Source organism: Myotis daubentonii, chromosome 10, assembly GCF_963259705.1.
Source record: "Myotis daubentonii chromosome 10, mMyoDau2.1, whole genome shotgun sequence".
NCBI lineage: Eukaryota > Metazoa > Chordata > Mammalia > Chiroptera > Vespertilionidae > Myotis > Myotis daubentonii.
The window spans coordinates 59,242,503-59,266,536 of NC_081849.1; the positions used below are offsets into that span (position 1 = coordinate 59,242,503).

General features: G+C 37.2%; 1 protein-coding gene and 1 pseudogene across 1 annotated transcript in view; both read left to right on the top strand.

Moving 5' to 3' along the window:
* HDAC9 (histone deacetylase 9) overlaps window positions 1–20,048 on the top strand; it is an 841,916-nt gene extending 821,868 nt beyond the window's left edge. Inside the window, exon 27 of the mRNA XM_059712491.1 lies at window positions 17,586–20,048. Coding sequence (XP_059568474.1) covers window positions 17,586–17,625 — 40 coding nt within the window. The 3' untranslated portion in view covers window positions 17,626–20,048. The remainder of the gene's footprint in view (window positions 1–17,585) is intronic.
* On the top strand, window positions 6,565–9,157 carry LOC132211286 (phosphatidylinositol N-acetylglucosaminyltransferase subunit H-like; annotated as a pseudogene).
* Window positions 20,049–24,034: the final 3,986 nt, after the last annotated feature.

A 24,034-nucleotide genomic window follows, 5' to 3' on the forward strand; every position in this document is an offset into this window, starting at 1 on the left:
GGTTTTTCAAATGTGAGTTTGACCTATTGATTATAGCATGGATCATGTTATGTTTCCTTAATACAGTCTGATCTGGTTCTTTATTTAATCATTTCATCTTCAAATTCAGGTAACTTCTCTCATGAATGACATGGTTTCAAATCATTATATAATATAAAAGCATGAGAAATATATGACAGGCCATTTTGTATCTTGAGTAACTATCTTATTCAAGAGTATGAAAAAAATATATAACAATACACTGGAAAATCCCAAGTATCATCTGTTTTAACTTTGAATGGCCTATCTGTAGTGCCAAGGACATTGATAACCCCATTTTCCTGTATCTGAAGGTTTATATAGAAATACAGACCACTATTAAAAATACACATTCATGTCTTATGTCTAATATATTAGAAAATCAACTTTGTTTTCCATCCTTTAGGAGTGTGTCTCCAAGGCTTCTAGACACTAAAATATTGCACAAAGTATGCAAGTTTCTGACTTTTCTATATGATACCATTATTTTGAGCACTTGTTTATCTAACTACACAAACATACCAATATAAATTTTATTCTTAATTTTCATCCAATGTCAACAAATCCTTAGTTGAAAGGTGGGCTGAGATTTGGAAATTCCTGGGAAAAGGAAGGATAGTCTGTCCCTTATTATCTTTTTCCTCCTCTTCCTGGGACCATCTGTTTAATCTCTGTTTTCAGTGCTGAACAGGCAGTCTTGCAACATGTGTGAAGTCTGACTTAGTATTTTCACAGCTATCATCTTACAATTACAGAGGAAGGACAGAGTGTGACTCCACAATCAGCTGGCCTAGATAATAATAATCTCCCACTTAATAATTGTGTGGTCAGGGGCAAGTTACTTGTCTCTCTGGGCTTTATTTTCTTTGTCTTCAAAATGAAGGGAAAATTTCATAGGGCTTTGAGAATGAAATGACAAAAATACATCCTAAGAACTTAACAGAACACCTGACACATAGTAAGAACTCAGTAAAGGATGGTTTTTATCATTGTTTTCTATCATATTTCTTAGTCTTCACTTTGCTCTATCTTTTCCCTCCTTTAATACATCATTCATCATAATGATCTATAATACTAGGATATAGTGACTGTACCTGTGTATCTATATATTTAACTGTTTGTAGGTTAAATCAATAGTATAGTCATTAAAAACAAGATTTGGACAAATAATCACTAAGCAGTAAGTTGTTTCAATTAACTAATCTGTGGTTAGCTGATTTAAGAACTTCCATGATGCCAAAGACATTGTAGGTAATAAACAAATACTTATTAAATGAATAAATCCAAGATAGAAGGCAAAACATTGTTAAACATAACATTGATAACATAACGTTTTATGATGATACCTAAGCTCTTCTCCCTATTTATTATGTTATCTGAGGGAATCAGCATTTTTATAATTTTATGAGTTTATGAATTTTGTGAGTTTATGAATGTGTATTTTACCTTTATTTTCTTTCATAGTACTAATTGACAGTGTGCTTTTTCAAATATGTTGAATAACCAGAATCCATAGTACTCACATCAAAAACATGGGTTGACTGGGGAAACACAACAAAGGAAGAAGGGGGCAGTCAAGTATCTCTTGGAATGAAAAAAGGAATTGACTTTATGGGAGAAGGAAAATTCAAAAGGGATGCTGGCAGATCACAGGATTATCTTCCAACTTACAGAATGAGGAGGAAGAAAATGTGCTTTGTGCATTCTTTAAACACTGCCTGATTTTTTCTATGTGGGAGACAAATGTTGGGAGCCAGGGTCACAAAGCTTCCTTGCAGTCCTCAAAACATTCACTTACTTGGGGATTGTATTAGTTTCCAATTGCTATCTTTAAAAGTTACTACAAACTCAGTGGCTTAAAGTGGCAAAAGGTCAGAAAGCTGACAAAGATCTCTTGGGCTAAAATCAGAAGCTGGACGGGTCTGGTTCCTTTCTGGAAGCTGCAGGGAAGAATCTGTTTCTTTGACTTTTCTCGTGTCTAGAGGCTGCCTGCATTCCTTGGCTCAGGAGCGCCTTCCTCTATCTTGAAAGCCAACAACTTTATATCTCTCTGACCTTTCTGCAGTCATCACATCTCTCTCGAACTGAAGAAGAAAAGCTAGGAAACTTGGCTTAAAAAACAAACAAACAGGAAGATTCTCTACCTTTAAAGACTCATATGATTACATTAGACATACCAGGATAATCTATGCCAGTGGTTCTCAACCTTCTGGCCCTTTAAATACAGTTCCTCATGTTGTGACCCAACCATAAAATTATTTTCGTTGCTACTTCATAACTGTAATGTTGCTACTGTTATGAATTGTAATGTAAATATCTGATATGCAGGATGGTCTTAGTCAACCCCTGTGAAAGGGTCGTTCAGCTGCCAAAGGGGTCGCTACCCACAGGTTGAGAACCGCTGATCTATACTAATAAAAGGGTAATATGCTAATTAGGCTGAATAGACAGGACATCCTTCAGGGCAAAGCCATGGTGGTGAGGGCTGAGGCAGAGGTGGTTAGGGGCAATCAGGCAGGCAGGCAGAGCAGTTAGGGGCAATCAGGCCTGCAGGAGAGAGCAGTTAGGGGTGATCAGGCTGGCAGGCAGAGGGGTTAGGGGCAATCAGGCAGGCAGGCAGAGTGGTTAGGGGTGATCAGGCAGGCAGGCAGAGTGGTTAGGGGTGATCAGGCAGGTAGGCAGGTGAGCGGTTAGGAGCCAGCGGTCCCGGATTGCGATAGAGATGTCCGACTACCAGTTTACAGCCTAAACTGGCAGTCAGACATCTCCTGAGGGGTCCCGGATTGGAGAGGGTGCAGGCCAAGCTGAGGGAACCCCTCCCCACCCCCCTGCATGAATTTTGTGCACTGGGCCTCTAGTTTAGAATAATTCTCCATCTCAAGGTCCTTAACCTTAAGCACATCTACAGAGTTACTTTTGTCTTGCAAGGCAACACATTCATAGCTTCCAGGATTAGGTTATAGATATCTTTTGCGGCTGTTATTCTTCCTACCACAGGATCAGACATGAGCAATCAACTATAAGTGACAAGTCATTTTAATAGAGTGAGCTGCAGAATGAAACAAGACCTAACAGTGGTCAAGAACTAGGGATCAAATCATAAGATTAGGACAAATGAGCCAGGGTGAAAGAAAATGTAGGATTTTACCTAGTAGATAAGAAGAAAGGCAGCCGAGAGAGAGAGACTATTGTGTGTGGTTTGTTTTTTTTTAACTTCTACTGCCAACACAGTCCAGAGTACTTTCATCTTTCATTCAAATTCACAGTAGTTGCCTTACTAATTCCCATATACATTTTGCCTCTTTTCTAATCTATTTTCTACACAGCAATCAGGGAGCTCATGCAAACTATTCAAAAAACAACTAGAGAGCAAATCTTGCCATGCCTCCACTTGAAATGCCTTTCCATCCATTAGCATTAAGATTAGCATCCTTAACAGGACCCATAACCCTGGCATGATCAGACGCTTACCTTCATTTTGTGCCTTATCTCTGACATCTTTCCTCTTTGTTTGGTGATCTGCTTTCCAACATGACCTTGTTTCATTTTTTTTAACTACGATATACCTGATAAACCTGAGATGCACAAATCAAAATATTTGTACTTATTCCATAGTCACATACACACCACCCAGAACAGATCAAGAACATTTTCATCACCAAGGAAGTTAATTTGTGCATCTTATTAGTCAATGCCACTCCCACCAGAAGTAACCCTTTTTTTTTTTTTTAACACTGTAGATTAGTTTTGCTAGTTCTTGAATTTAATCTAAAAGGAATCATGTAATATATATTGCTTTTTATCTGGCTTTCACTCTACTAAGCATAATGTGTTTGAATCCATTCAGTCAGCAGTTTGTTCATTTCTATTATAATGCATGATTCCAATGTATAAACAAAGCCTAATTTCTTTATTCATGCACATGTGGATGCGTGTTTGACTTGTTTCCCATTTGGAGTTGTTAATTTTATTTCTGCTTTTTAAAATTGAGATATAATTGACATGTAACATTGTATTACTTTCAGGTGTACATCATAATTATTTGACATTTGTGAATATTGGGGGGGAAAAACACACCACAATAAATCCATTTAACATTCATCACCATACGTAGCTACAAATTGTGTTATTTTTTTATGAGAAATTTTTTAAGATTTACTCTCATAGCAACTTTCAAATATACAACACATTATTATTAACTATGTAGTCTCCATGCAGTACATAGATTCCCATGACTTATATTTAATTATAACTGGAAGTTTCTACCTTTTGATCACCTTTTCCCATTTTGCCCTATCTCTGACAACCACCAATCTGTTTACTGTCTAAGTTTAGGGTTGTTTTTTTAGCTTCCATATGTGAGATCTACAGTACTTGTCTTTCTTTGTCTGACTTACTTCACTTAACATAATGCCCTCAGGGTCCATCCATGTTATTGCAAATGGCAAGATTTCCTTCTTTTTTAAGACTGAATAATATTTCATTTTATATATATATATATATATATATATATATATGTATATATATATAATATATATATTTATATGTGTGTATCTAATTTTCATTAAGCATTTATCTATTAACTAGAGGCCCGATGCAGAAATTCATGCAAGAGTAGGCCTTCCTTCCCCTGGCTGCCAGCACCGACTTCCCTCCAGCACCTGGGACCCAGGCCTTTGCTCTAGGCCAGAGTCACCGCCTCCATCTTTGTTGTGTCAATTTGCATATTCCCTCCTTATTGGCTGTGGGTGCCGCCATCTTTGTTGTGAAGTGATGGACAATTTGCATATTCTGTCTTTATTAGATAGGATGAACACTTTGGTTACTTCCATGACTTAGCTATTGTAAATAATGCTACCATGAACATGGGGGTACAGATATCTTTTTGAATTAGTATTTTCATTTCCTCCATGTAAATACCCAGAAGTGGAATTTCTGGATCATATGGTAGTTCTATTTTTAATGTTTTGAGGAACCTCCACACTGTTTTTCATAGTCATTGCAAAAATGTACATTGCCACCAACAGTGCACAAGGATTCTTTTTTCTCCTCATTCTAGCCAAAACTTGTTATTTCTTATCTTTTTTATAATAACCATTCTAACAAGTAAGAGGTGATATCTCATTGTGGTTTTGATTTGCATTTCCCTGATGATTAGCTGACGTTGAGCACATTTTCATGTACCTGTTGGCCATCTGAATGTCTTGTTTGGAAAGATGTCTATTCAGGTCCTCTGGTATTTGGGGCTATCATGAATAAAGATGCTATGATTTTTCTTTTTTTAAATATATTTTTACTGATTTCAGAGAGGAAGAGAGAATCATTGATTAGCTGCCTCATGCATACCCTCAACTGGGAATGGAGCCCAAAACCCAGGCATGTGCCCTTGACCAGAATTGAACCCGGGACCCTTCAGTCCACAGGCCAATGCTCTATCCATAGAGCTGATTTTTCTTTACTGTGGTAAAAAGCACATAACATTTACCATCTGAACCATTTTTGAGTGTACAATAACTACCATTAAGAATATGTCCATTTTTGTGCAACATATCTCTAGAAAATTTTCACCATGTAAAACAGAACTCTAAGCCTATTTAACAATAGCTTCCCTTCTCCCCCTCACCCCAGCTCATGGAAACCATCATTCTGCTTTCTGTTTCTAAGCATATGACGACTTAGGTACCTCATATAAGTGGAATCATTCAGCATTTGCCTTTTTGTGACTTGGCTTACTTTACTTAGCATAATATCTTCAAGGTTCATCCATGTTGTAGCATATGTCAAGACTTCCATCTTTCATATGGCTGAATACTTCAATGAATGAGCGTGCAAGTATCTCTTCAAGATCCTGTTTTCAGTTCTTTTGGATATATACCCAGAAGTGGAATTACTGAATCACATGGTAATGACATTTTTAATTTTTTGAAGAATCTAACTCTCTGAAATTTTGTTCACATTTTTATTTTGTGAACAGAAGCACTCAATTTCTCTGACACATACCTAGAAGTGGAATTGCTGAGCTGACAGGGAGCCATGTTCTACTTTGTAAGAAACTTCCAAAATGCTTTCCAAAAGGGCTATGCCATTTTTCATTCCTATCAGCAATGAATGACAGTTCCAGTTGCTTCATATCCTCACCTACACTTTGTATAATCAGTCTTTATAACTAAGCCTTTCTAATGAGTATTCAATAGTATCTCATTGTGGTTTCAAATTTTCTCCAAAGAGCCATATTCATGTTCACATCAGACCTTCTTGGCACATACCCTTTCCTCTGTTTGGATTACTTATCTTGTCTTCCTTATACTCCCACTAACTCTATGCTGACTTCTCCATTCTCTTCCACTTATAGTTTAGATCACAGATCAAATATTTCTTCCTCTCCTTGGAGAATGTCCACTGACCATCAATCCCAAAATTAGATCAGGTCCCCTGCTTTACTTTTTATGTCTCCTCTGTATTTCTAGTGCCTAGAACAGAGCTATATGAATACTATATACTCAGTAATTATTTCTTGAATCAATGAAAAGTTCAGTATACAAAGGCATGCCAGCTTTTGGGGAGCTGTGGGGCTTTGGAGTGAGCCCTCATAGCTGTGGAAAGGTAAATTATGACAGCCATGCTAGAAAGCAATTTACTACCAGTTAGTATATGCAAAGCATATGACATAGTAATCATGCTCCTGGGAATGTATACTGAAGACATTCTCACTGAGGGTCATTCGAGTACATATTCTAAGAAGTTCACTACAGCTTTATTAATGACTAGAGGCCCAGTGTACAAAAATTTGTGCATAGGGGGCAGAGCGTCTCTAAGCCCAGCATGTGCCCTCTCACAGCCTGGGAGCCCTCGGGGGATGTCCACTTGCCATTGGGGAGCAGACCTAAGCTGCAGTCAGGCATCCTTAGCGCTGCTGAGGAGGTAGGAGAGCCTCCCCTGAGGAGGTAGGAGAGCCTCCCACCACCACCACTGTATTGGCAGCCATCAGCCTGGCTTGTGGCTGAGCAGAGCTCCCCCTGTGGGAGCGCACTGAGCACAAGAGGGCAGCTCCTGCATTGAGCGTCTGGCTCCTGGTGGTCAGTGTGTGTCATAGTGACCAGTCATTCCCAGTCGTTCTGCTGTTAGGGTCAGTTTGCATATTACCCTTTCATTATATAGGATAGAGGCCTGGTGCACAGGTGGGGGCTGGCTGGTTTGCCCTGAAGGGTGTCCCGGATCAGGGTGGGGGTGCTGCTGGAGTGCCTGGCCAACCTGGGTGAGGGGCTGATGGCTGTTTGCAGCTGGTCACACCCCCTTCAGGGTGGGGTCACCACTTGGGTGCCTGGCCAGTCTGGGTGAGGGGCTGATGGCTGTTTGCAAGCTGGTCAAGCCCCCCCTCAGTGGGGACCCTCAACCCATGGAGGTTTGGCCAGCCTGGGTAAGGGGCTGATGGCTGTTTTCAGGCTGGCCACACCCCCTTTAGGGTGGGGGGTCCCCACTGGGGTGCCTAGCCAGTCTGGGTGAGGGGCTGAGGACCGTTTTCAGGCTGGCCAAGCGCCCCCTGGTGACTCTTCTTTTTTTTTTTTTTTATTCTTGGATTTATTTACCTTCTATAATGGAAACTTTGTTGCTTTGAGTGGAGCTCAGAACCGGCCGGGAAGCTTGGCTTCCTCCATCACTGGAGCAACCAAGCCTCCTGCTCACTTCAGCTCCATGGCTGCTGGCCACCATCTGGGTTGGGTTAATTTGCATATAGTCACTCTGATTGGCTGGTGGGCATGGCTTAAGGCATAGCAAAGGTACAGTCAATTTGCATGTTTGTCTTTTATTAGTTTAGATGGGTAGATAGGAGGAGTCAAACCCAGGGCCCAGTATTGGGAGAATGAATAGTTAAAATGTGGTGAATGTACACAATGGAGATGCCACACAGCACTTGGCAGCTACAGGCTAGAAAAACATAAATACACCACTGGTGGAGAATATTAAGCAAGATTTATTATACCTGTGTATATAAAAATAAAATTTGCATAAAATAAAAATACTATATATGCCCACAAAACAGTAATACATAGCGTTGAAGAATGTCTTGTGAACAAAATCGTGTACAAAGCATGCATTATATTGCTTGCCTTGGAGGAAGACGAGGAAGTAGAATACAGGGATTAAATTAAACCAGCAAGGATTCAGGCCGGTGGCTGTGGCAGCAGCCAGAGCAGTGGACCGTAGGGGTGCATGTAGTCCCATCATAGAGGACGAGCTGAGCTTCTCGGACATCTATTACTCCCCGTCCTGCTGCGAGTTCTGCCTCAGCTGTCCTTGGCTCTCACTGCGCTCACTCACCAGTGTCACCTGCTCCATGTGGCTGGTGGCTCTTCACCCTCTGCGAGAACAGCATGATTCTCTCCGCTGCCATAGTCATCACCCTCAGAAACCTGCTTGGTTACCTCCATTTTGGGAAGCTTGATCAGAAGACTCTGTTAATCACTGATTCCCTTGGCGTCCAGATGACTTCATCCTATGTCTCTGGCAAAGAAAGCACCACCCTCATTGGGGTGGGCAAGGTGAAGGATGTTATCATTAATGAGGCTATTTACATGCAGAAGATGACTGCCTACCTCTGCATTTTATTGAATGATCCGGTGGAACCAAATGGGATATACCAAGTAGTATCTGTCTTCCAGAGTGCCAAGCCCCAACTGGACTGCTTGATTGACGTGTACAGGAGCTGCCAGGAGACCCTGGCACACCGGAAAGCCACATCCACAAGCCCACGCGCCCGGCTTTCAGAAGGCCCGTACTGTCTTCCATGGGAAATGACTCCTAAGTCCCCCGGTGGTGTATTTTCTGTATTCAAACCATCATGTGGACACTGGCCGAGGAGCCGGGATGGAAGCAGTGGACCTGAGAGACACAGAGCAGGTGACTGGAACCCGGCTCACTGTGTGATGCTGAGCAAAGCATTCCTGGTATTTCAGTGCCCCCTTGTAAGGCATGTGTACTTCACCAACTGAGAGGAGACCGTAAGAAACGAAATGTCAAAGGTCATGTTGACAAAGAGCACTTTGTGAATTTCCTAAGCACATTCAAGTTTACTTTTTGTTGAAATTTGTGGAGCAAGACAATGGGAAACTGTTATCAGATCTCCTGAGAAAGATAATTTCCAAATGTTTAAAAGTTAAGAAAAAAAGTCCAGCCCTTCAGAAGACTGGTCTCTGTCCCCCTAGCTCCAGTGTCTGTACAGTGTTAAATATGATGCCTCTCTTAATAAACAAGTCTCCTTCAAAAAAAAAAATTAAACCAATAAAATAGGATGTATTTTACTAACTGACATTATTAATATTAATTAAATACTGTTTTAAAAATCATAGGATATGAAATACCCATTTAAGGGGAAATAAAAGAATATAATTTTATGCTATATCTTAACTGAAGTTAAATTCTTTCTGATTTTTATTTGTGTAAAAGATCATAACCTATCATTGGTGGACTGAACTAATTCTTCCCTTAGTATATAAAATGTTTGCCCTTCATTGAAAGAAGACCCTTAATGTTAAATTGGCTTGCTGTAGTAGAAGTTTATAGCTTTCAATTAGTTGAACTATTGTACTAAAATTTACTTTTAGAGGTTCTATTTGGACCATACTATATCTCTACCTCACTTAATTAAAAATAGAATTAAATTCAAAGATAAAAAGATTCATATCTCCCCTTCCCCCATCCTTTTCCACAACTGTGTTTTTGTTCATCAAGGTAAACTTTTTTTCCCCCTTTTCAATATTCTTTTTTTTTATTGCTTAAAGTATTACAAAGGGTATTACATATGTGTCCTTTTTTTTCCCCCGCCCTTGACAATCCCCTGGCCTCCCCTACCCCCCAGTGTCTTATGTCTATTGGTTATGCTTATATGCATGCATACAAGTCCTTCGATTGATCTCTTACCCCCCTCCTTCCTGCCCCCCAACCCTCCCCAGCCTTCCCGCTGCAGTTTGACAATCTGTTTGAGGCAGTTCTGCCTCTGTATCTATTATTGCTCAAAAATTTATAATGGTCTCTATTAACCATGAATGAGTGAGCTTCTGCACAGCAAAAGAAACCATCAACAAAACAACAAGAAAACACACTGCGTGGGAAAACATATTTGCCAATGTCATATCTGATAAGGGCCTAATCTCCAAAATTTATAGGGAATTCATACAACTTAACAAAAGGAAGATAAACAATCCAATCAAAAAATGGGCAAAGGACCTAAATAGACACCTTTCAAAAGAGGACATTCAGAAAGCCAAAAGACATATGAAAACATGCTCAAAGTCACTAGTCATCTGAGAGATGCAAATCAAAACAACAATGAGGTACCATCTCACACCTGTCAGACTGGCTATCATCAACAAATGACAAGTGCTAGAGAGGATGTGGAGAAAAAGGAACACTTGTGCACTGCTGGTGGGAATGCAGACTGGTGCAGCCACTATGGAAGACAATATGGATTTTCCTCAAAAAACTGAAAATGGAACTCCCATTTGACCCTGTGAATCCATTTCTAGGAATATATCCCAAGAAACCAGAAACACCAATCAGAAAGGATATATGCACCCATATGTTTATAGCAGCACAATTCACCATAGCTAAGATCTGGAAACAGCCTAAGTGCCCATCAGCAGATGAGTGGATTAGAAAACTGTGGTACATCTACACGATGGAATACTATACTGCTCTAAAAAGGAAGGAACTCTTACCATTTGCAACGGCATGGATGGAACTGGAGAGCATTATGCTAAGTAAAATAAGCCAGTCAGAGAAAGATAAATACCACATGATCTCACTCATTTGTGGATTATAGAGAACAACATAGACTGATGAAAAGGGACAGACCCAAAGACTGAGAAACAGCGATCAGGCTATCAATCCCCAGAAGGAAAGTAGGGGAGGGCGGGGGTAAGGGGAAGAGATCAACCAAAGGACTTGAATACATGTATATAAGCCAAACCAATGGACATGGACAACAGGGGGATGGGAGCATGAGTTTGTGTGTGGGGGGGAGGTTGGGGGTTATTGGGGGGGATGAGGACACATTTGTAATACCTTAACTAATAAAAAAAAAAAGAACCAAACCAACGTTCAGAGCTGAAGAATACAATAACTGAACTAAAGAATTAAGTACAGAGCTCAACTTTGGACTGAGCCAAGCAGAAGTAAGAATCAGCTAGCTCGAAGTGAAATCATTTAAAATTATCCAGTCAGAGGATCAAAAGGAAACGTAATGAAAAAGAATGAGGAAAGCCTGTTGGACTTATGGAGTACCATTAAGCAAACAATTTTTGAATTATTGGAGTCCCAGAAGGAGAAGAGAGGACAAGGATGAAAGGGGCAGAAAACTTATTTAAAGTAACAATGGCTGAGAACTTCCCAAACCTGAGGAGAGATTTGGACATCGAAGTTTATGAAGCTAATAAGTCAGCCCAAAATTTCAATCCAAAAGGATCCTTCTCCAAGATACATTATAATAAAGCTGTCTAAAATCAAAGACAAAGAGAGGATTGTAAAAGTAGCAAGAGAAAAACAATTCTCTCATACAAGGGAACCTTTATAAAACTACCAGTGGATTTAGCAGCAGAATTCATGCAGGCCAGGAAAGAGTGGGATGATATAGTCAAAGTGATGAAGAAAAATACTGCCAAGCACCGTACTTTACCCAGCATAGCTGTCCTTCAGAAATGAAGGTGAGATAAAGACTTTCCAAAACAAAAGCTGAGGTTGTTCATCACCATAAGACCTGCCTTACAAGAAATGCTGGAAGTTCTTCAAGCTGAAAAGAAAAGATGATAACAAGTAACATGAAAATATACAACACACTGGTAAAGGTAAATATATAGGCAGCTTCAGAATACTCCAGTACTATAATGATGATGCTATGTTAATCACATAACTCTAGTATAAAGGTTAAAGGACAAAAGTATAAACACAGGTATAATTTGTTAATGGATACAAAATAAAAAATGATGTAAATTGTGACATCATAAATATAATCTGTTATCAGGTTAAAATAGTCTGTTATGTCTATAAGATGTTTCAAGTAAGCTTCAGGGTAACCATAAAACAGAAACCTATAGTAGTAGATACACACAATCCAATGAGAAGGTAATCCAAGTATACCACTATGGAAAATCATCATTTGAAAAGGAAGACATCAAGAGAGGAAGATAGGAACTACCAAACAGACACAAAACAGTTAACAAGTGACAGTAGTAAGTAATAACAATCATTAATTATTTTAAATTTAAGTGGATTAAGATATGCCAATCTAAAGGCATAGTGTGACTGAATGAATTTTTTTTTAAAAGAACCAATTGTATTACTGCCTACAAAATACTCACTTTAGTTTCCAGGTCACACATAGTCTCAAAGTGAAGGGAGTTAAAAAAAAAAAAAAAGATATTCCATGTAAATGGAAACCAAAATAGAGCAGAGGTAGCAATAGTGGTATCAGAAAGAAATAAGACTTTAAGTCTAAAACTGTAACAGGACACAGAAAAGGTCATAGGGATAAAGAGGTCAACTTGTCAAGAGGAAACAACAATTGTAAATATATATGCACCCAAAATCAGACACCTAAATACATTATGCAAATACTAACAGATCTGAAGGGAGTAATAGACACCAATACAATAATAGTAGGGGAATCAAATACCCCACTTTCTACAACGAATAGATCATCCAGACAGAAAATCAGTAAGGAAACATTGGACTTAACCTTTAGACCATGTGAACCTAACAGACATACACAAAACATTCCATGCAACAAAAGGAAAACATATACATTTATTTCCATATTCCACATTCCCCAGAACAGGTCATATCTTAGGTCACAAAAAATTCTTAGAAAAATTTAAAATATTGAAGTAATATCTATTATCTTTTCTGACCATAGTGGTATGAAATTAGAAATCAGTAACAGAAGGAAAACTAGAAATTTCACCAATATGTGGAAATTAAACACCTGTTTACAACTGACCAACTAATGGATAAAGGATTAAATCAAAAGAAAATTTAAAAAGTTATCTTGAAACTAATGAAAATGGAAATACAACATAGCAAAACTTATGGGATGTAACAAAAACAGTGCTAAGAGGAAAATTTACATCAATAAATGCCTATATTAAGAAATAAATATCTTAAATAAACTAAGTTTAGTAACCTTAAGGACTAGAAAAAGAAGAAATTAAGCCTAAAGTCAGCAGAAGAAAGGAGATAAAAGTCAGAGCAGAAATAAATGAAATAGAGAATAGAAAAACAATAGAAAATCTCAATGAAACTAACAGTTGCTTTTTAAAAAGATTTTAAAATGCCAAACCTTTAGCTATAATCAGCAAAAAAAGAGAAATAAAATTATAAATGAAAGAGGAGACATCATAACTGATACCACACAAAAAGTGTCACAAGAAACTACTCTGAACAATTACAGGCCAACAAATTGGACAACCTTAAAGAAATAGATAAACTCCTTGAAGCATACAACCTAGCAAGTTTGAATCATGAAGAAACAGAAAATTTAAACATACCAGTTACTAGTAAGGAAATTAAATCCGTAATCACAAATCTTCTAACAAAAGCCCAGTCCCGTGGTTTCACTGGGGAAATCTTCTAAAAATTTAAGGAAGAATTAACACCAGTCCTTCTCAAACTCTTCCAAAAAAATTAAAGAGGAAGGAACACAACCAACTAAATTTATGCAGCCAGCATTATCCTGGTAACAAACCAGACAAAAATAGTAAAGTAAAGAAAACTATGTTCATATTCCTGTTGAACATAGATGCAAAAGCCTCAGCAAAATATTAGCAAACCAATTTTAACAGCACATTGAAAGGATCATACACTGTGATCAAATTGTGTGCAAGGATGGCTCATCGTATGCAAATCAATCAGTATGATACACTACATTAATATAATGAAGGATAAGAATCATATGGTCGGAAAAAGCAATGGACAAAATTCACTATCTTTGATAATAAAAACTCTCACCAAATTGGGTATAGAGGTAACATACCTCAACATAATAAAGGTCACATATTATAAAATGTTGAAAAATTTCCCTCTAACATCAGAAATAAGATAAGTGTCTCTGTTTGCTGATGACATGATCTTGGATATAAAAAATGTTGAAATTCCACCAAAAAAAATCTGTTGACACTATTAAACATCCAGTAAAGTTCCAGGATACAAAATAAGATCTATACACCAAAAACAATGAAGAATCTGATTAAATAAACTGAAGAATGCACAAATAAATGTAAATATATTCCATGTTCATGAATTAGGAGAGTTTATATTGTTAAAACAACCATTCTACCGAAGTCATCTATAGATTCAATGCAATTCTTACCAAAACTCCAGTGGCATTTTTCAAAGAAATAGAAAAAATCCTAAAGTTCATATGGAGCTACAGAAGACCCTGAATAGCCAAAACTATCTTGAGAAAGGACACAGCTAGAGGCATCAAACGATATTAGAAAGCAAAAACAATCAAAACAATATGGCACTGGCGTAAAAACAGACACACAGACCAATGGAACAGAGCTGAGAGCCCAGCAATAAACCCTCACACATATGGTCAACTGATACTTGACAAGGGAGCCAAGAACACTCAATGGGGAAATAATAACGTCTTCAATAAGTGGTTTTGGAAAAACTGCATATTCACATGTAAAAGAGTAGAAATCAGGCCCCTATCTGACACCAGTCACAAAAATTAGCTCAAAATGGATTAAGACTTAAATGTAAGACCTGAAGCTATGAAACTCTTAGAAGAAAACATAGGGAAAATGATCCTTGACCTGGGTCTTTGCACTGGTTTTTAGATATGACGACAATGAAAAAGCAATAAAAATAAACAAATGTGATTACATCAGACAGAAATCTTCTATAGAGCAAAAGACAATCAAAATGAAAAGGCAACCTATGAAAAAGGAGAAAATAGTTGCAATCTGTATCTAAAAAGGGATTATCATCCACAATATACGTGGAACTCAGACAATTCAATAAATAATAATAATAATTACTAATAATAATCCAATTTCAAAATGGTCAAGGACCAGAATATTTTTCTAAAGAAGATGTACGAATGGCTAACAACTACATGAAAAGGTGCTCAATATCACTAATCATCAGGGAAATGCAAATCAAAGCAACAATGAGATCTCTAATTGCATGTGTTAAAATGGCTATCATCAAATAAAACAATAGATAAAAAATGTTAGTGAGGATATGGAGAATACAGAACTCCTCCGTATGATAGGTTAGAACATAAATTGGTGCAGCCGCTGTGGAAAGCAGTATGAACGGTCCTCAAGAACTTAAAAGTAGAACTATCATGTGTTCCAGCAAACCACTTCTGTGTCTATATCTGAAGGAAAAAAAATCACTTATCTTGAAAAGATATCTGCACTTTCATGTTCATTGCAACATAATTCACAATAGCCAAGACATGGAAACAGCCTAGTGTCCATTGACAGATAAATGGACACAGAATACGGTCTGTAGGTGTGATAGAATATTATACAGCCATACAAAAGAAGGTTCAACATGGTTCTTACTATAGCAACACAAAATAATGGTAATAATGTAAGGTAAAAGATTAGTTAATGTAAATATTTAGCAATATATGTGTGTATCAAATTATCACACTAATTGTACACCTTAAACATCCCCTATGTTATATGTCAAGTTTATCTCAAAAAAAGATAGAGGGGAAGAAATCAGAAAATTCAGTCTCCATTAGAATAGCTAGTTTAAGGATTCTATATCTAAGGTATCCACATATTCTCGGATGTAAATAAGTTGGCATGTTTACAGATATACTAATTTGGTTACTTAGTTTTCCTTAGTTTAAAATGTTTCTTCTCAGAATGCTGAAATTTTAGTTTGGAAGGATTTTAATACAGTATTAATGATTTAGATAGCTTTTATCTTTTATAGCAACTCAACGCACTTACAACTTTCTTATGCAGTACATTTTTAAACACACTATAACTTCCTTAGAGATTATCATTAGTAGTAGTGGTGGTGGTGGTGGTGGTGGTGGTGGTGGTGGTGGTGGTGGTGGTGGTGGTAGTATTTACTGTTTCACATGGACTCATTTGGAACTCTCTTTTTGGTAATGTTAAATAATGAATACCTAATAGTTCTCATTCTCCAGAGGATGCATTAACATCTTCTTCTTATCACTCCATAGATAAAAATCTTTCGGTATTTTAAATTTGTTATTAAAATGCTAAGCTAAAATAGCAATTACTTTTTAACTGCATAGAAATCTTGGCTTTTTTCCTTATAAGTCTATAAAATAACATGGCTAAATCATTTGTTTTCATAAACAGTTGTGTTTTAAACATAGCATTTTTTCTAGTATGAAAGTAATTCATTATAGAATATTCGCAAGTAGATAAACAATAAGAAAAAGAAAATGAAAACCACCTACCCACCATTCCACCACCCAGAGGAAACAGTCATCCATGTATGTATAGTGTTTCCTTATGGCAACGTAGTCATAATTCTGTAGGCTATTCAACACCATTTTATACGTTAGATGGCGAAAAGATAGTTTCAAAGTATTAAATAACTAATGTCCCATACTCTTTGTTGTTTACAAGTCAATTTTACCTCCTTTTCTTTAACCTGCACTAATTCAATAAGGAACGTCTTTTTTCTCACGCTCATAAACATGAAACCACAGCCTCACAGAAGTGCAGTTACAACATTAACAAATTGCAACATTAGCAAATTGCAGCCTTCAGACTAAAACGCAATTCTCCCGGCATCTAAAATTCCAGTATTGTTCCCTCGTCGATCCAGCCACCTCATGTATGTGGGTTCCTACTACAATTAGTCCTTTTGGCTAAATTAAAAAATCATTCTGAAAGTTTGCCTTAAAACACCCTCAGAGTGTTACTAAATTAAGGTTAAATCTCAAGTATAAATTTCAAGCAATTAGTTTTGGTTTTACCCGAGCAGAACACCCCACAGATGATGCCGAATAAAAACTATTTACACACTACCATAGTGCATTTCTTGTAAAAACGTTGGGTCTGTAGCAGCGATTTGCTAATCAAATTCAGAATTTGATTTGAAATGCCTCCGGCAGGCAGCCAATCCAGTTATGAAAGAACAGAAGCAAAAACCAGAGCCCTGGTGAGTTTCCTCCAGAAGCTAGCTGGGTCCTTTGCTCCAGTTAGCAACCTGGTTCCATAGGAAATCACTGCAATTGCTCCTAAAATAAAATATCGTAGTTAATTTTTTCAATAAATTATTGGACTGAACTAGACACAAAACATGAACATTTTGGAATCTAGAGTTATAAAATATTCTGACATGTTTTAATATAAACAGGAACATTTTCAATGATTGCTTGGATCTAAAATGTTTTTCCACTTGACATTTGTTTATACTTCCTAGGAAAGAAACTCTATTTATGGATAACTGAATAACACAAATAAACATTAGAGAGAGCTGAAAAATCAGCTTTGATTATGCATGAAAATCTACAATGTCATTGTGTACTCTTATGCCGTATTCTGATTGCCTGTTTATTTTTACAGAATCGCTGGTGAGCCTATGGAAGAGGAGCCAGCCTTGTGAAGTGCCAAGACCCCCTCTCTCCCCCCATATTTCCTGTGTGTGACATCATTGTGTATCCCCCCACCCCCCACCCCAGCACCCACAGACATGTCTTGTCTGCTGCCTGGGTGGCACAGATTCGATGGAACATAAACACTGGGCACGAAATTCTGAACAGCAGCTTCACTTGTTCTTTGGATGGACTTGAAAGGGCATTAAAGATTCCGAAAATGTAACCGCTGTGATTCTAAAGTTACAGTAAACCACGACTGGAAGAAACTGCTTCCAGCGTGCATTTAGTATGCTGGGTGACCCACTCGTGGGCCCAGAGCAGGAACCAGAAACGTCTAATACAGCATTAGATACTGTTCATTACAAACGCTCTGACAGCCAGTGAAATTTTGGGCAAAACCTAAGAAATACTCATTCCTGACATTCTGATCCATTTTTTTTTTTATTGGGTAATTTTTGTCAAACAGTCTCAAATTGTTTACAGGATTTGCTTTCAGCTATGAACGGATAGCAATTCCCGACAGATCGCAGGGATTTTGTTTGGTTTGGTTTGGTTTGTTTTTTGGCCTTTGTTTTAACACATGGTTCGACTCTTGCTAGTTAAGAGTTCAAGATGGAGGAACTGGGCTGACGCTTTTTCAGTGGAACAAACCATGCCATATCCCCACCTCCACACGCCAAACAAACCTCAAACACTGTATAGGATGGTGCAATATTTTATGTCACTTAAAAAAAAAACTACCCTATTTCCCTAACATCCCCCCCCCCCCTGTGTTCTCACACACAGATGAGATTTGCAACTGGGAGGATGAGACCTCACTCCCTGCTCACATCCCTCCCTCTGATGATGACAGTAGCTCTGAGCATATGTTCCGTGGAAGATTTCCAGTGTCTTTGAAAACTTTTCAAAGACGGTCCTAATTTATTCCAAATCTATCAAGAACTTATTCTCTCACTTTTCTTTTTCTGCCTTCCATCACTTCCTTTCTTCTAACCTTTCATCCTTACTTCATATAGAAAAGCTAGATTACCCATAATCTCCCCAATTTCTCAGGAGCCTTGAGTATTTTTTTTTTTTTTTTTTTACTCTCCAGGTTAACACAGTTGCTTTGTCTAGTGTGTTCTTATAGCTGTGAATCTTTGAGGTGAATATGGCTTAAGCAATGTTACTGAATTTTCTATACTCTGAAATGTGTTAATGAAGGCACTGAAGTCACCTTGAATTGAGTTAACCTTGAAGTTGTGCCTTTATGTGAAAACAAAACAAAACAAAACAAAACCACCAGGAACTTAACCTTTGCACATATTGCCTTAGTGTCAAAGACTAAAAATAAAAGACTTTTATTTCTGAGATTTAAAATAACTTACTACATATAAGTAGGTTATCCCCCTACCATCCAAAATTTTATTTCAATGTATAACTCGGACACATAAAGACATTGATATGAATACCTTGCAGTATTTAATATCTGACAATGCTTTTGAAAGAGTTGATGTTTCTTTTTATATATTTTCCTAACTCAAAGGATATATTAAAGCCATAAGTGAAGATTGTCATGCTTTTATTCAGAAATCTGAAAGAAACCTTAATTAAAACAAGGTTTTAGGGAAGGCCATGATATGAAAGATATAGAACAATATGGTTTTAGTTAAAGAGGACTCTAACCTGTAAATCAAAGATGAAAGATTTCACTCAAGTAGAATTATATAACTCCCCTTTGTTATACAGTCAGACCATTTTTTTTTTCATGCATTTGGTTTTTTTAGGATTACCATTTTAATTTTAAAGACTTTTATTACATATACAAAAATGGCTCAATACTTGGTTTAACATCTTAGAAATTTGAGTCGCCCTTTGAAATAGAAAATCTAAAGTGGAATGTAACTCAGTATTAGGTAAAAAATTACTTTCATTGAATAAGAGTAAGATCCATCTCAATTCACAATAGTAATGAATTTTTTGTAAAAAATTTCATGATATTTGTCAGAGAAATTCATGCCAGTCATAGTTGCTAGCTCTTGCTATTTTGCGGAGTTCCTTGAAATTTACTTACAAAAAAACAAATAATGAAGCTTAAAGGCTTTTCCAAAAAACTTCCCTCTTTAAAACAGAAAATCATATAATTTTAATTGGAAACATAATTATGACTTTTACAAATAAATTAATATTTATAAATCTCTATTATTGCTCTCAATCCTCCCAAATATTTTTTAGATGTTGAATAAGAGAATGAAACAGTATAGCGCAAGCATACTAATTTACTGATGTTTCCTACAATAATTTTGTTGCATTCTTATGCGCAGCCATCAATCTGATAGAGCCAGATCACTAAGATATCTCTATGATTATTTAGATTTAAAACATAACACATTAATGAGTTAATTCCACATTCTTCCACATGATACTGGACCCAATTGGTTGCACTGAGAGTCTAGGACAGGGGTGGGCAAACTTTTTGACTCGAGGGCCACAATGGGTTCTTAAACTGGACCAGAGGGCCTGAACAAAAGCATGGATGGAGTGTTTGTGTGAACTAATACATGTTAACACTGCTGCTGGTGAAGGAGCGGAGGGGAGAGCAAGAGAACCCTTCACTCTTTCAGCTCCGCAGGCCGGATAGAACAGCCGAACGGACTGGATCCGGCCCGCGGGCCGGAGTTTGCCCACGGCTGGTCTAGGATATGTGGAGTGGCAGATAAACTATGGAGAGGATTAGTCACAGCTGAATGTAGCTGTAAGAACAGAAGGTAGTGCTTTCTTATTATATCCTTACAAGGGGTAGGGTAGCCCTCAGGGGCAAAATGGGGGCTGTTGGAGAATATCAGCATGTCTTTTGAAATAGCCAGCCCTTCTTGAAAGGGTATTTTCACTTGGTAAAGTTTTCCTAACTTACACATTTAATTTTTATTGCTCAAAATAGTTCCCAGTAAGAGGCTATTAGAAGAATTTGTCCCTAAGTTTTATCAATAATATATTTTTCTGATCCCTATTTTGAAGGATAATCCCATAGGCTTTCTCACAAACTCATAATAACTCACACACATTTTTGAGAAATATATTAGTAAAGAATGTGAGGAGTTCAATTTAATAAGATTTAATTTTAGGTACAAAAAAGAAAGTGTAAGAAACTTAATTTTCTCAATTTTATAGTACAACCTGGGTTTATATATTACATTGAAAAACTGTTTTATTAGATAATAAGTAAATGATCTCAAATGGTAACAGAGGCTACTTAATCACTGCTTAGTAAGTGAGAAGAACATTTTGAGATAAAATATGTTTTATTTTAACAAGTCTGCACCATCCATAGTAGGGATAGAAATCATCTTTTAGAGAAAACAGAGATATGTATGAAAAAACACTACCAATGGCATTTCCCTTCCAATCCTAGGAACTGAAATGTTACCTTCAGTTTTGACTCTAAGCCTTTACTGAACTCTCACACCCCTCTCCATGACAACATGGTGGATTTGAAAACAGAACACCTCACACAAACATTTCAAAAAACTATGGGGCTGGTCTCTCCAAAGAACTGAGTAGTTTGAAGGTCATTCATAAAGCTGTGTAGATCCCCTGGGTGTCTTCACAGCGACCATGTGGAAGTGAGCAGAACGATCATGTGAACAGTCTCCTGGGAGACAATTTCCCTTCAATCAGCACTTTATACTCATCTTTCTTATCCCAGCATTTATGTTTAGGACCATTTATTTAAATAGTTCTATTTACCTTTTGAAGGTTCACTCTCAATTTGTCTCAGTGAAATTATTAAATATCTAATACTTACTAAACAAGCCAAAGGTTTCTGTCTTTAAAGTGATGCATTCTGCCAGACCAGCATGGCTCGGTGGTTGAATGTTGACCTATGAAGCAGGAGGTCATGGTTCCAATCAGCTGATCAATGATTCTCTTTCATCATTGATATTTCTATCTCTCTCTCCCTTTCCCTTCCTTTCTGAAATCAATTATATATATAAAGTTATTCATTCTGAGCTTGAAACAATCATTCTGTCAGAGTTTGACATTGTCGTTTTAGCAGCATCTATCTCAACATCCTTTTCCTGCTTCAGAAATGAAATCATTTAGTATGCTGAGAAAATAAGGAAAAAAAAGTAGGAAACAACATACCTGTTCAACTGTTCCATAAAGAGGGCATTTTCACCTCCAAAAGAAATGGACGCCAGGTGAGCTGTGCTGAGTAATGAAAGCATGTTGTTGTCGTCTTCAAAACTGATCATCAGCATGTCCGTGATCCTCATCACATATTTCTTGTAGTCTCAAGGGACACAATTATAATGTGGGCTCCAGCAGTATTTTATACCATTTACTGCCTTTTCAATGAAGTGTCATGAGTATTGCATCACCTTCATCAGCACCATCAATGAAATATAGAAGTGGCTAGATAGAGCTTCTTTTCCTGGTCATATTTACACGGGAAAGCATACATACCCTTGCTTCCTAACAGCGGTCTTTTATTCCATCTAATGTTTCATGAAACGCAGAATGATTGTCATGTGGCCTGAGTAAAATCTTTTAGATGAACAGCCTTCGACTGTTGATCTGGTGCTCTTTGGACTTGACCTCAATCACAGAGTAATAGGGTTATAACAGTTTCTCAAACCATCTTAATTCTCAGCCTGAAACACATATATGGTGAATTTACCTTATAGTGCCAATCATTCAAACCAATAATTTCCTTTCCACTCTTCTCTCTTTCCCCTGTTCAACTGCCAATACCAAATTGCCATATCTAATCTATCAGAACAATTTTTAAAACCTCTACTTTATGCTTCCTAAGTAGAAATAACCTTGGCAACTTATTTTCTGAGATACCACTAAGTATACTTTCTTTCATGCCATTTTATATAAATTCTCTATTAGCTACTCTTTGTCTTCGTTTTTATCTCTTCCTTTTTAAGAATCACTTGACTTTTGTACTATTCTTATCTTAAACGATAGATCAAGTTATTGTGTTTTGGTCTATAATTTTGGACCTGGCACTTGGTTTTATTAATACAGAATTTCTCTCTTGGTCTCAAATATCATTTTCTGCCACTCTTGTTACTACCCATTGTGTTGTGCTAGTTATCACAGAGAGAGCATTGTACATAGATTATTCTTGCCCTTTGGATGATGTCTTTATAAGTCAAACCCACAAGCATAAACTCTGAACTGAAGAAAAAATGCAAAAGAGACATTTTAAATAAATATAATTTGAAAGTAAGATATTTCCAGACTATTCAAAGGAAATTGAAGCCTTTCATTTTTCTATTTGGCACATTGGAGGCAAATGTTGCAACATCAAATAAAATAAAGAGGGTCAAATGTTTTGGGAGACATTATGGTCATTTCCTTTAGGCTTCATGGTGCCCTTTCTTGGAGTTGGCATTTTATGACAATTGGCAGAAATCTTGCGGTGATTTCTGGCTATTGCTTTTATTAACTTAAAATTGTGCAGCAATGGAGTAATTAAAAAAAAACAACACCTTAGGAATTAAGAATTCTAAAATCGAAGGAGGAATGTCAGTTCCTCTGGTTTGCAAACATGGTTGTAGATCAAAATCTCCATATGCTCTTCCCAAATGGTAAGATTGTCAAACTCTTTGTGGATAAGCAAGGCTAGTGCCTATCCTCTGCAGCAGCTGGGTTCTATGAAATCGCCCTTCCAGTGGTTGCTGGGCATACGAAGCATGCTATTAAAAATGAGTGACCATTTAGTAGATTATAGCCTAGGCAGTTTGTGTCATTTGAAAGCAAATATCCTGATATTTTTAAATAATGTGGGCAGGGCAGGCAGGAATCCAATATTTATTACTCTTGTGATTAAACGCTCTAGGCCTGGCTTGTTGATGTATACCCCAGGAATCTGGAGTTTCTGGCTTAGTGTAAAATTTAAATGTCTTTTCTATCGTGGCCTGATATCTGTTTCTGTAATAAGATCAGTATGATGTCCTCGGTGCACCAGTGGTTTTGCCCTTAATTTTTTTGGCTAGCAGTCACCAAAATCTGTCATCCAGTGCTGCTGAGAAAAAAACACGTTGCCAAACTTCTTTTCTTAAATTGTGCTGCCAGTGATGTTTTCCCACATGTGAAAAATAATTATCCAATAAAGGATTAATGCCTAATCACAATACCATCGTTGGAACATTTTCATGCAGTGTTCACCTTCTTTCTGATCCCTGTTTTGTATTTGAAAGAATGAAATGGAAAATTCAATGGTGTGTTCCAAATTATAGTTGATGTTGTTAATATCATGACTTTCCTTCAAAGAGAATGAAAGATTCCCTTTTGTCTTGTGTTTTCTACTGAATTAGATTTTCCTCTAGTACTAGTGTGAATAAAAGCTATTTGAAATAAAAGTGTTCTTATTTTTCTACCTCTTTGATGCCTACCATTAGACTCTGAATACTAGATATTTGA